The sequence below is a fragment of the Varroa jacobsoni genome, unplaced genomic scaffold (assembly GCF_002532875.2).
Source record: "Varroa jacobsoni isolate VJ856 unplaced genomic scaffold, vjacob_1.0 scaffold_977, whole genome shotgun sequence".
Lineage (NCBI taxonomy): Eukaryota > Metazoa > Arthropoda > Arachnida > Mesostigmata > Varroidae > Varroa > Varroa jacobsoni.
The window spans coordinates 1-13,628 of NW_019213879.1; the positions used below are offsets into that span (position 1 = coordinate 1).

Below are 13,628 nucleotides of genomic sequence, written 5' to 3' on the forward strand. Positions count from 1 at the left end.
GTTATTAACTTAAGACATACATTATATTATTATAATATATATATATATTATATGAGTGTTGTCGATATCCATGTTAAATGCAGAGTATAAATACTAAAAAAACAGCTGTATTGATACAGCTTATTGATTATGGTACCTCGATATAAAGATACACTCACATACCTATATACACACGCTAAGCTATGCGATAATGTTATAAATGCATTAGAGTTGACTACAAATTCATATAATAACGATGATTTTCAGAACATTGGTTGGTTTTATTTAGTGCACACACATGTGAGCATGAACTGGGCAGCCACACGAATTTTATTACATCATCAAGATAAAATCCGGGTTTAAATCCAGAAGACTGTCTTACACAATCTCTTCCAAGAGTAAAAAGCTACTTAGCGTAACACCTAAATGAGGCACGTGTCAGTCGGGAATTATTTCGAAACTGCATCCGTTAAAAATGGAAACGGGAATTTAATAAAAGTAAGCACAGGAGAATCATTATTATTACTAAATATTGATGAATGTGTATTATTGTGACATTGTTGATGACCGTTGCAAACGGCGACAGTTGTTTAAACCCGCTTAATCATAAATATTAATCGTTACATGATGAATGTCCGTTCGAGGGGCTGTGGATTCACCGCCGGGATCAATGACGTCAACAGCAACAAAATGCCAATGATTAACAGTGAGCCAGACGACGAGAGTTGGCTTTTCAGTACCGCAAATTCACGCGATTTTTCCATTTGGCAAAATATATTCAAAGATAAAATGATGCTTTTTGTACTTAATAAAACTAGCTAGATTTCACGAAACGGCGTGATCAGAACGAGTAACCACATCATACTCCTATAAAAGACAACTAGCCATTATTCAAAATAGGCTAGATCGAAAAAAGGTAAATAAGCACTGTTCTCGGCTAGTACCTATTGACTAATGTCACTGTGGATAAATAGGTTGCAAGCCATGATAGATAATGAGCCAGCATTCAAATACAACAACACAATAACTAAAATATTAAATGCATATGATTATCCATATTGTTTTATAGGAATGACATATATAGACAAACAGTTATTGTAAACGGACTGTACGAATCTCGTATTAGTTGTTTAGGAAAAACCAGATTGCCATCTTTTTGAATGTACGCATCACACCTATTTAAGGGATTATAAGTTATAAAATGATTACAGGGATTCATAACCTATAATCGAAATGCGAATTTTTCATGGCCATCACGTCCTATGTAACTTACGTAGATTCAGAACGAATGAGTAATGTAAATTAATTTGTCTAGTGTCTTTTTTTTTATAGATGCTTAATATAAATTGTAAGTCGCACATCTGAAGCAAACAAGAATTACATTACGAAGCAAAACTGTGAGATCAAGGACGAAAGCGTACGTAGATCTCGCATTGCTATGTTATTCTAAATTTTTAACTTTTTCAATATTGAGTAAATATCCGATAAAAAAGGAAAACATTTGAAACTATTCCCATACGACCCTAAAAAACAACAAAAATTGTGTTATTAACACAAAAACATAGGAAAGACACTTAAAGAAATTATACGTAACAGACATATTTGGTTTGACCAGCAATAAGAGCTTTCAATGCTACAGTGAATACTCCCTCAGTTGCCACGTATAACACGCGGTAACTGTGCGACCGCAGTATAGCACTCGATATTTTTGCCTAACTGTCCCTACAGGACCATCGTTCTGAATATCATTAATAGAAAAAAAAATATTAAACGGACTTAACTATATAAAAGTAGTACACAAAGTTTGTCAGTAGCTGGACTAGGTTCTATGTTTAACTAAATAGCTCCTCGCCATCATGGAGGTGGGACACTTTGCCGTCAGCAATCTGCATTTCGTTGTCGAGTTTGAGTGTATTTAACCTAAATCTAAGCATGAAGTGGGGGGTAAATTCACGTCGCTGGTATCGCAAATAGAAGAAGTAAATAATTCGGCGGGCGAAAATTCGTTAAGGACACGAATAAACAAAGAAGAAAATATATAGCATGGTAAAGAACTCATGACCGAATGTGGCAATGTAGTGTTCCAACAAACACCGATTGTTACCGATCATCATTGTCATTCACGAACTAAAAAGGAGAAGCGAGAATCTCTACTAAGAATCCGTATATAACTTCGAAACTCACTCATTAATGACTTCTGGGACAGCGTAAGCTTGATAATGAAAAGAAAATCCACTTGTCCCATAACAAGGGACCACAAGACTATATAAATTGTATAACTAAATAGAATAGCTAGGGTTTTGTAGGCAGCAAGCAACATTTAGCTATGATGCAATTACAGATCACAAAGAGTTTTCTTTATGAATGCAGAATTAATAGTATGCATCTATAAAAAAAGCCGACATTCTTTGAGTAACGGTCTTAGTAAAGTGAAACAGTAAACGTTAGTGTAGAATTCGGAGGATATCTCTCCGTCTAATAGGTCTAAACTCCGAATTGTTGTTTAGGCAAAAAAAGGATTGCTTGCAAAGTACGACAGCCGGCAAGTTTAATGTCTTTATTCACCTGCGTATATGAGTTTCATCATTATTTTTATGATTATTACTGCAATGTGAACGGGGCAAGCTACCTCTGAGAAGAACTGCTTCGCAGGTATCCGCCCAAACGTGCTCTTTACGTGCATGACCGAATCTATCCAGATGGGTCTGTGAGCGTTTGCGCGAAAGCAGGCAAATAAAGTGGAGGAAAAATACAGAGATAAAATTGTCACTTGATCTTTAAGCTGCTAACACTGCTACAAATAATAAGAGCATTCAAGCATAGGTCCTGAGGCTTGCACTTGATGATTAATTCAGTGCTTTCAGCAGCATTTTCGCGCTGTTACGCCACCAACAACTTTCCATCAAATCGCATTACGATTCATCATTCTAGAGTACTATTATCAACAGTTGCTTGTTCGCTGGAGAGATAGCATTTTCCAACAGCTGTTTGTTTATCCTATAAGTTTCATGGAACTATCAGTCTTAACTACACCCAATGCCGATCCTGTGCACCGCACTTCATTAGCGATTTAGGAGTAACTGAATCGTATCGATTTGTTTTCGTTAAATATTTCTAATAATAGAATGATAAGGGGACACGACAAGGTGTTGGTTGTCAACAAATAGCTTGCGTCAAAGAGAGAGCAAAAGAAAGAATAATAGAAAAAAACAAAGCAGGAGCCGTAATTTTACTGAATACTCTTATGATGAAGTAATGATTATCACTAATTATTATATACCTAACGATTGGTAATGAGACAGCGGAGGGCAGTTATTAATGAAAATGAGATGTTGAGTCGTGTTTACAATGATTGACGAGATTATACTTATTACAATTATTAAGTGCACTAATAGTAAATGGATTATAATAGATGAAGCTTTAATTACACAGAGCTTTGAAGACTGGATGTAAGATGAAGCGTTATGTCAGGCATCGAGGTACACAACACATGAAACACACTATGAAGACGGAAAGCGTTTCCTGTGATGCCTTCGTCTAATCGTTCATATGATGACAGCCTTAACGCCACACCGCAAACAACAGCTGAGGATCACTGGAAGCTACCGGGAAAGGGAAAGAGAAAAAGAATGACTTCAAAATGTTTGGACATAATCGACGCCGGTGGCGGATTGAGAGAACAGAAAAGGAAACAGATCAGTAAAACTAATAACAATAATAATAATAACAACAACAAAATGACATAATTTGGTAATTACAACGGCCTGTGTTTTCATTGAAAAGGTTAGATTTTAGGACCATTACTACTCGTATTATCAATATTATTAGAACTGGATAATGATTTTTATATCAATACTAAAGAAACTGACGCCGATAATGTGTATATTTCGTATTAATCGCGTAGAAATGCTTCTTTAATAACAAAAAACTGTATTCAGATTGTGTGTGAATATTCAGCGACACACAAACTTATACCAGACTTAGGGTAAGAAATCAACTTTCAAATTGGACAGACAAACCATCTATGCTATAATTTTACTGAGTAGAATCATAACGTCAAGTAAGGATTAAAAAGTAAACTATAATAACGACAATAAAAAAATTAATGTTGCTAGCGTACTTGAACCATCTCTTTACTACGTCTATTTTATTTTTTGGTCCGTAAATTTTCTTTTTATTTTTGCAGACTTTTTCAAAACATAAACCTACTTGTATTGATATGTTTATAGCTAGTAAAAATCTAAAATTTAGAGTTACTTACATTGCTAGCTAAACTAATAATTTTCACAAGTTTTTTTTTATCAGTATTTGAAATGATAATTATTATATACATGTGTGCACCAAGTTTCCTTTCTTCATTCCATTTAGGTGACCACGAGAGGTGACATTGAATTTGCACACTTCTAAGCTGATCAACTTCAACTATAGGATATTTCATTTCCACCGGTTTCGTATTTGGCTTTATATGGTTTGAAATTTACCTGATGGAGCCTTTTATTTACTAGCGCTGTTATTCACAAGTGATAATTACGACAAGTTTTTCAAGGACGTGCGTCAAAGTTGTTTCTCTATTCTTAAGGGGCATTTCAGGTGAAAATCGTGGATCCAAGCAAACTTCGGAGTATAATTTGTCTAACAATTTCTATAAGTAGGTTGATTCAAGTTAGTCTCAAAAGTCTCTAAATTCTAAGACTCTAGTGAGATTTTTCTGAAAAATTTCAAATTCATCACAAAATGTTCTCGCATAGTTAAAAGCCCATTAATTTCTAAGAACGCCATTTATATATTATGTGTTGTGACCCCCATCAAATTTCGCTCAATAGTTGTTTACTTAAAGTTTATAGAAATATAGAACTCGATTCACTGACATACAATAAAGGTAACTCATTATGAATAAACACAACGTAAGAGTTGAATATTTATACTTGCATTTGGTGTATTTTACTGGTACATATTTAATACACGTGTATGCCTTATGTTAGCAAGCTATTCGAATATAACTACCGACATAAATAAAACCCCATCATATTTCATATCAAATATTCAAAATCAAGCATTCAGTGCTTCTTTTTATCGTTTAAGGCAAAGAATAATTCCACGATGTAATTGTTAAAACCTTGGATTCTGAATTCAACCATTCGAATTTAAATGTCGTTAGAACCTACGTTATGCGATACGTTAGACGAGTCATCGAATGCTGTCGTGAGATTTGTTGCATAAAATGATTGACGCTTTATTTCCAATTAAATTTTTTCACAACGATATAAAAGCTTTTAATATTAGCTGATTAGGAATTGTAGTATCGATAGTTACATGGCTTTCTTGGCTTAGTAGTCATACGCTTCTTGAAAAATAGCAGCCTATTCCTAAAAGTTTAATTGAATGTTATGCTAAACACCGTAGTTGAATTTAATAAGGCTCTATAATTTCTCTTGGTTAATTAAACCTAAAGCTTCCTTAACTAAGCCTATAACCTTACTCAATGCTATTCACGGCGTATTTTCTGTTAATGTTAAAATTGTAAAAAAGATCTGAGCAAAGATTGCATTTTGAATGATTTAGCTAAAAAAGGTTCCATGTAAGATGTAAATTTTGATTCGCCAACACTGTTGGCACATGACACTTAGTTAACCATTGCTAGTTGAGATAGAATCCGTGACAACTTGTACCATAAAATTGACTCCAATCAATTCGCAGTGTCTGTGGTTCAAGCAATAACTATTTTTACTTTGTCGACACACATGATATTACCTTTCGTGCTTGCAGTGTCGAAGTTCTATTCAGGAAAATATATGTAACCAGAGAAATTAAGTTAGTAATCACTATACTGTATCAATTAATTTTTTTTACTCTATCTGCATACTGAACCGTTCCCCCTCTCTTGCATTCCTTGTTGGATAACACAATGTGGAATCATATAAGGGCTCGCCAGTATAATATAAATCGTCTTGTTAGCTCACATAAGCCTAGTATTCGTAAGTGTCAGAGAAACAGTCGCACATTGTCGAGCGTAACTGTATCCCGAAAAATTTCCGTTTTTTCTATTTTGTGGGCCGATTTCAAATTTTGGCGCCATTAGCTCGTGTCAGCGCATGCGTTCATGCAGTTGCCGGCTCGGCGTTGACGTGTCCATTTGTTCCATGATTCCATAGGACGTGGTTTAGCTCCACAGCTCCAGATCATCTATATCCTCTCTGTTCTCGTTCAATCGTTGAACAGTGATCGTCGTCACTTAAAGCGTCAGACGTACCCGACAAGGCACACACGGTGGGATTCCTTTATTGTTTCATTGCTGTCGATAATCGTTAATATTGTTTATGGTTTTTTCTCTTGGCAACTGACAGATTTCGTGCGTATCCGCCCATAACATTATGTTATAGTTCTATGTAGACGAGTACTGAGCGAGCCAAAGCTACAAGTGTAATCGACGCCGGTGACATGGACACAAACTTAGGCGAGCCATCGCCTTCTAGTAAATGTTGCGTGGGAAGGAGAGACGTCTGTTTGTAGTGGACTCGTTTTCCGAGTGGCAATGAGTTCGTGGCAGGTGGCTTGAAATCATAATAACAATCTTATGAGGTTCCATATGGGTAGTTTTTATGTCGTTACTCTTACGTAGACTGCCGCAAAGCTGTTCCATTTTGGAAATTGCTAGAGCGAAGCATTGTCACTGCAGTTTCTCTGCCGGGCTTCTTTAACCGGACAGCTTAACCGTACAGTTAATCATAATCCGATACGAACTCTGTGAGATTAAAGATTACGTAGTCGTACTGCCGACATTGTTCGAATAATATAACGAAATCTTAATAGCAGTAATATTTTTATAAGATATCTCTGCCGCATAATACGGTAAAGCTATTAGTTTTTATCAAATAAGTGCTATAAACAGATAGTGAGTGTGAATTAGCTTAAATAGTGACGTCACCTGGAATTGTCTTTATGATTGCTTATGGATGAATTAGAGGATGTCTTACTTCCAAATGTACTGTGTTTGTAAATTTACGTATGTTTAGTCTTGTTAATTTATTCTACAACAAAGTGTGAAGTCGTTGGCTTGGCGTATTGCTTCATTACAAAATTTAGCTCAGTTGAGATTACCGCTTAGCCACTTTACAAAGTCCCCAAAGACTCTGTTTAGACTTAAACACATGGTTATGTGATACGCGAGGCCAACGTTACTCGGTTAATTAATAAATCAAATAGAAAAGATGGTAAATAAATACGTGGGAAAGGTTATTAAATATTACGGGTTGTAAAATAGAAATGTATCGGTAATAACGGTATATGTATATATCCCCTGCTTAATCTGATTAGATGGTCGCCACTCCCCGAATGCGAGCAGCTTCAGAGAAGCATGCAAAAAACATCACGCAGCGCGGAAACGTGCAAAAATCGACGAAACAGAATGAAGATCGACCACCCGTTGGCCCCTGGCTCTTAGCGTTGTTTTTGTTCGTTGTTTGTGGATCCGCCATTTTCCAGATCATCCAGAGTATTCGGGCCGGTTTCTAGGAAATTTGTTATAGTTCTAACGACGACAGATCAATTTGAAATTCCCATCAGCCCGCACAGAGCAAATTGTGAGTACTTAAGTCAACAAGCTATTGAAAAAAATTACTTTGTGACTCTCTGTGATGTACGATGTGACTCTATATATGCCAGTATATGTATCTTTAAAGTTGAATTAGGAACTAACGCGTCGTTCTAATGAACATGTGAAGTTATCATGTGAATAAACATGTAGATTTATATGGCTAAGATGAACGTTCTAAGCCATACTTCGATTAGTCTGCATACGTGTACAATTATCGAATTTTTAGTTTATGTACCAAAAATATACGACCGAAATACATATAAATGTTGCTATAAGTTCTCGTCTTTTGCAATATCTAACACTTGTTCTATTGCGTTTTCTGCGTTTCGCAGGTAAAAAAAAGCAGTGAAAATATAAAATTATCACTTTGTGGCCAAGCAGCTCAAAGACCTGATGATACCCGCGTTATTTTTATTACCAGAGGAGCATTGCCAAAATAATATTAATGATGGTAGCTACACACTATTTCTGGCCTATCCACCGCTGGGTAGATATGAAGTTGAATTAACACCAATTTAAGGGGGGCTCACCGCAACCGATGTATTCACATCGACATTAAATTGACAGAAACGTGGACTAGCATTAAAAAACGAGGGCGACGATTGAAATTGGTTCCTGAAAACACCAGTACAGTGAGAGGTGAGTTAAGGTCTTCGACAGTCTCAAAACCTCGAGTGTTTTTCGCTAGGAGCATGAATCTTGACGACTCATCCCAAAACCTTGATCGGTAATTTACTGATCGGGATTCCAATCTATGTAAATGTATACTAAGTATCGTAATATAGCGCTCGTTTTGTTCATTTTATATACATATTAAACAATATTAATATAATTATGGAACGTGTTTGCGATATTAGTAACTGTACGTGTAATATTATGAAAAAAAAAATAAAATGTAAGATGAAAAGTTGACGACGTATGTTCGTAGAAACTAATGTCTGCGGTTTTGTTACGGTTTTGTAGTGACGTGCTAGCGTGAGCAGCAGTTATCACCTTACATATAGGCTTCTTTCAATTTTCTGCAGAGCATTCTTTAATGGCTGGTAGTCAATCCTTGATGTGCCTCGCCTCATAAACAAAGTAGGCTTACGCGCAGCAGCTCGCGCATATCCATATTCGAAACATATGCTAAAGTAACCAAACTTGTTTTTTTAGAATAGTTTACACTTGGCGGATTATTTTTGAGGCTTAAGTAATCCGTGTGGACATTTCCTTACGGGTTCTTTTTTATAGGAGAATATAGGTCCGTAAATATAGAAATACGTAGCTAGAGAGTAATGGCGCATGGTCAAGAAGCTTCGCTTTACGAGTTTCCGGTCCATATATAATAGGCTAATATGCTCCATCTAATTTTCTCCGACCAGAGTGAAAACCATATTTGCTTCCAAGGTTCATATGTCTGCTGCTGCGAATCTATATTGCGAACCCACACAAAACACAAATTATGATTGAATGCAAAAATATATGGCCTTAAAGTAGCATATTCTTGTAGGACTCAGTTGTCACTAAAATATTTTTGTGGCTTTGGTGTTTGCGTGAAATGTGACATCTAAGGCACGTGTTTACATTCAAAAAGTAAGACTTAACAAGAGAAAGCTCCGTTTAGTAAAATGCGAATTTAAAAGTTAGCGGAGACGTTGCTTATATTAATTAACAAATAAAGAATGCAGCAACATCTCCATTCTGATTCTTTAGCTAAGTAGCAGTTTTGCCGTTTCTTCTTGGAATCAACGTAGCTGAAAAGGTTAGCAAAAACTGTATGCTAGGCTTATCGGTGAACGACGGAAATTTATATTGTCGGAAACAGTCTAAAGTACTCTAAAATAATAATAACAAAAGGCTCTGCGATAAACTTTTCATACGATACTCTTCGATTATGTAACTTTTTTCTAGGAGTAGGGTTACTGAAATAGGGGAACAGGATGTATACAGCAGAATATCGAAATTAGAACAGAGATATAATGGAAAGTGTGAAATAACTGTAAAAGGGTATAACCTGTCGTCTTATACACTGTCGGACGTTAGCATTCAATATGCAAAAAGAGAAATATTCATTTAGGTTCATATTAAAAATATTAAAGCTAGGCTTAGTTGAAAGTTATTAAGTATGGTAAATTAACGAATTAATTGCAACGTAGTAATGAGGTTCATTCGTTCCAGCAAGGTCAACAGCCATTACGGGAACAGGGTACGAGAATGCAATTACAGTATTGAAAAATTGTCATTGAACAGATACAGCGGGGTCTCAGAAAAACAAGAACTGGGCGCCTGTGGAAGTGTTAGTATACATTCGAGTAATATGCTAAGTTGGGCGGGACATAAATATCAGAAGAAGCTGACGAAATACATGAGGCTATAAATCCATGCCATATAATACATCCATATGGCAGCAGGACTATTGGAATATTCCAACGGAAAGAAGAACGGCTCACGCGGAGCAGAGTAATTACAGCGTAATGGACGTTCTTGCATTACTGTTAGGAAATAGCGAAACCGACGCTGCAAAGCTTCGGGAGACGAGACGGGTTATTGTTGGTCTATGGTCGAGAGATAGCTCGTCCGGTACCAGACAAATTTGTGCATATTAAACTAAGTCGACAAATAACTACAAAGTGTAACGGGCTAGGCAGGATTAGAAAATTGCAGTGGGATAACTGTTGATATATGCCGTAGCTTACGTTAGGTTGAATGTAATATCAATAAATTACATTAGGTAAATCAATAACAAAACAGGCGCGAGGCGAAGCTCGCGAGTCCATTTACTAGTCTATGCTACTAGAAGTCGCAAGTTCGTGGTTATACCCTTTTTGAAATGGCGCACAGCTACTTGATGCTACCTCTATCACAGTTAATCTTTTATCTATGCAAAGATAAAGTAGAACGTGTTTAAAAAGGATGGAGCAAAGCCCGCACGTATCCCTTTTGTCAGAACAACCTAATATCGTAATTGTGTGGCTCTTACCGTACATCTAATATCATATCAGTTTACCTAGATAACATTAGAGAGAAAATGCGTTCTGAGCTGCTTTCGCGCTTTCGAGTGTCTTTTTTTTAACGAACTGCTAATAACTGTCAAGCGATAGGTTGAAACGGCTAATGCCAAACTAATTAGACAGAAAATGTTCTCTTTTTATTTCTACTTATTTTCAGAGCAAAACACTCAAATATTGAAAAACATGTATAAATATTTATTATTGACGAATATAAAGCGATAAACAGAATCCTCAAGCTTTAGTGACACGGAATTCATATACTGACGGAGACTAAATATTTGTGTCTTTCTTTAACGTAATTCATGTAACTTTATAAATAAAATGATGAAAAACGCTTTTCAAACTTAGGTAAACATGCAACAAAATTAATCCTCATTTGATTTAGTATATGCAAATGTTTTTACAAAACATTTGCAAACAAAATTAAAAAACCTTCAAGCTTCGGTAACGTCCGGAATTAGCAGACTAGTCGACTCTAAACATCGCAGTGCTCATTAAGAGTCACATGCGTTCAACGGTTCGTGCACGTCCGTTAGATATCAGCCAACAACTGGTCTTATTCATTTGTATTTTGAAAACAGCCATCTAAATTAAATCAGCCATTTAAATGAAGTTTAAGAGCCGTTTAATCATTAAAAACATCTTAATCACGTTGTAGGAATGTACGAAAAATCGACGTATCACGAGCGAGACAAATATATAGGCGACTGAGCGCTCGGCGAACATATTGAACAAACTTACGAAATCACTCCAAAAGTGTAATAGGTTAGATGCCGATTTATTTCATAGCTTGTATTAGGCTATGTGTTATACCAATAAACCGAATCGATTGAATCAGAATGATTCGGCGCGGAGCTAAACCAGTCCGTCTAGTCTATTTTCTCTGTACTGTTATGGGTATAAATTGAATATACTAAAACCGTCTATCTGGTCGACCCAAATAGACTCCATTGGATAGTTGAATTGGCCTGATTCTTAGTAGGTCCCTAAGACTACATCCTCGGAAAAGCTGTACCGATTGAATAACCATTTCCTGCGGGAAACAGTTTATTTATTCATCCCATATAGCGTAATCACAATTTCGACGAACTGACAATCGGGGTTAGCTCGATACAGAGTTCTCGAACTGCATTTTAAAAAAGTAGTTTTTTTTGTTCAAGTCAATTTTTGATTATGCAGGTTTGTGCAATTCGATCGTAAAGTGGTGACATTTGCCGAAACGCCTTTAGTAAATGACATACAAACTATCTAGGTCCGCAAGCACAACTGCTGTTTCCGTAGGGCAGTTTTCTTCCCTACAGAATGGGGCTAATTAATGTAAGAGCTAACAGAATAGGAATTTTGACCATCTCGGCATATGTGATTCATATGCCTCAACTAGATAAATATTTTTTCCATGTAGTAGGATGAAATGGGAAAACAGGATAAATGCAGTAACGTATCAAGGTTATAACTTTGTTGCAGTTGAAGAGCAAAAATAACGTAGATTGGCACAGCAAAATAAGGTCTGAGAGTGGTGTCGCGTGTCAGCTGAAGGTAAATTTTACATAATGCAAGAGTTGAGTAAAATTTCTATGTTTTTATGTTGGCAATTTTGGAATGGAGCTCAGTAATTTATGCGTGTAATAAGATACATGTAATCGGACTAATTGCGAGAAGGTAAAATGGTTATTAGGAGATCCTGATGGAAAAGCGAAATCGTTCTAGAAAAATGACAAATCCCTCTTGGAAGAGAGTAATAAGATAACTGCACCAAACTACCAAAAGCAAGAAATTGACTAGATCAAAAAAACACAATCATTGTAAGTAGAGAGTTGCAACGGGGATGCTAAAATTAATACAACAGGACGTTTAAAAGTCTAGGTCTGGAATAGAACACTAGCTTAGGTTAGAAGTAAAGTGTAATACGAGTCAAATAATAGAAGAAACTGATAAGATGACCGCAGCATGGCGACAACACATTCGAACTCGTCGACGGAAGAACGGGACAGGTGGGACAGGATAACTGCAACGGGATGAATGTTACTGAAAAATTGACTGAATTAGGAACATAGAATTACCGTAACGGTATACCTACAACGAGATAACGGGATCTGTGCTGCAATTTTTCAAATGAATTACAACAACATAACTAATAATAAAAATTGGCAACTAAGGTATAACTTATGTTTGGTGAGGTGGAACGCTAATCAAATTTTTCTTTGGTTGGGTACATCACTTACAGCATAGGATCCATTTTTAAAATCGTCTTTTTTAATATTCATTATTCGAACCCTTTTATGGTGTATAGAAAAAGTTTCCTTTAAAAAAATTCTGACAAAATTACATTTACGTAGAAGAGGTATTTCTTGCTATCAGTCAATAACTCTTGACGAGCTGAGTAAAAATGCTATAAATATAGCTACAATGAATATTTGGATGTGGAAGAAGTAAAAAATCTGATTGGTCGTATCGATTTATCGATGAAAATGTATGCCAATATTATTTTGAGAGACTTCCTAAGCAATCCAGACAAACTGGGGAGTTAGGTTAGGTGTGACGCAAATCAAATCCATTTATATTAGAACAAGCTGATGAAACAGCTGCCCAAAGGTAACGGAGCAGGTGGGCGATGCAGCTGAAACGGGATAATTGTTGTTGTATGGTATACTTTTACCTTAGGCTAGATGTATTATAATAAAACAAAATTAGTTAAATCAATCAACACCAAACACGCGAGGCTGAGACCAAGCGGTCCATCTGTGTCGTCTGTGTCCATTTGCCTATCTGCTTGTTTGACAACCCGAATTTTGATCTGTCGCTAGAAATTCATCCTGGTAAGACTTGCAGATAAGATATAGCATGATTGAGTATTTTCTCTCAACAGAACGAGTTCGATTTCCTTCATAGATAGTGATGTTAATTTCGTTAGTGAGAAACCGACGCCAGCATCTATTTTCTCGTTTTCCACGCCTAATAACAGCGCCGCACCAGCGTTCGACGTCACAACAGTTCGTTCAAGACATCCACCAGCATTGTCCGCGTTGATATATCATCAAATGTATATTTCTGTGAACATTGTA

At 36.2% G+C, this 13,628-nt stretch overlaps 1 protein-coding gene across 2 annotated transcripts; it reads left to right on the forward strand.

The window, feature by feature from the left end:
• Positions 1-6,087: 6,087 nt before the first annotated feature.
• LOC111265513 (stress-associated endoplasmic reticulum protein 2) lies at positions 6,088-8,508 on the forward strand. 2 transcript variants are annotated; one of them, XR_002683490.2, is made up of 3 exons: positions 6,088-6,246; positions 7,294-7,559; positions 7,906-8,508. XR_002683490.2 is itself a non-coding variant. In XM_086970513.1 (2 exons), the coding sequence occupies exons 1-2, from the start codon at positions 6,512-6,514 to the stop codon at positions 7,489-7,491; spliced, it is 213 nt and encodes a 70-aa protein (XP_086826639.1). In that variant the 5' UTR covers positions 6,503-6,511; the 3' UTR covers positions 7,492-7,561. The 2 variants fall into 2 exon arrangements, 1 of the variants encoding a protein (XP_086826639.1); XM_086970513.1 differs by lacking the exons at positions 6,088-6,246; positions 7,906-8,508 and adding an exon at positions 6,503-6,526 and having other exon boundaries at positions 7,294-7,561.
• Positions 8,509-13,628: the final 5,120 nt, after the last annotated feature.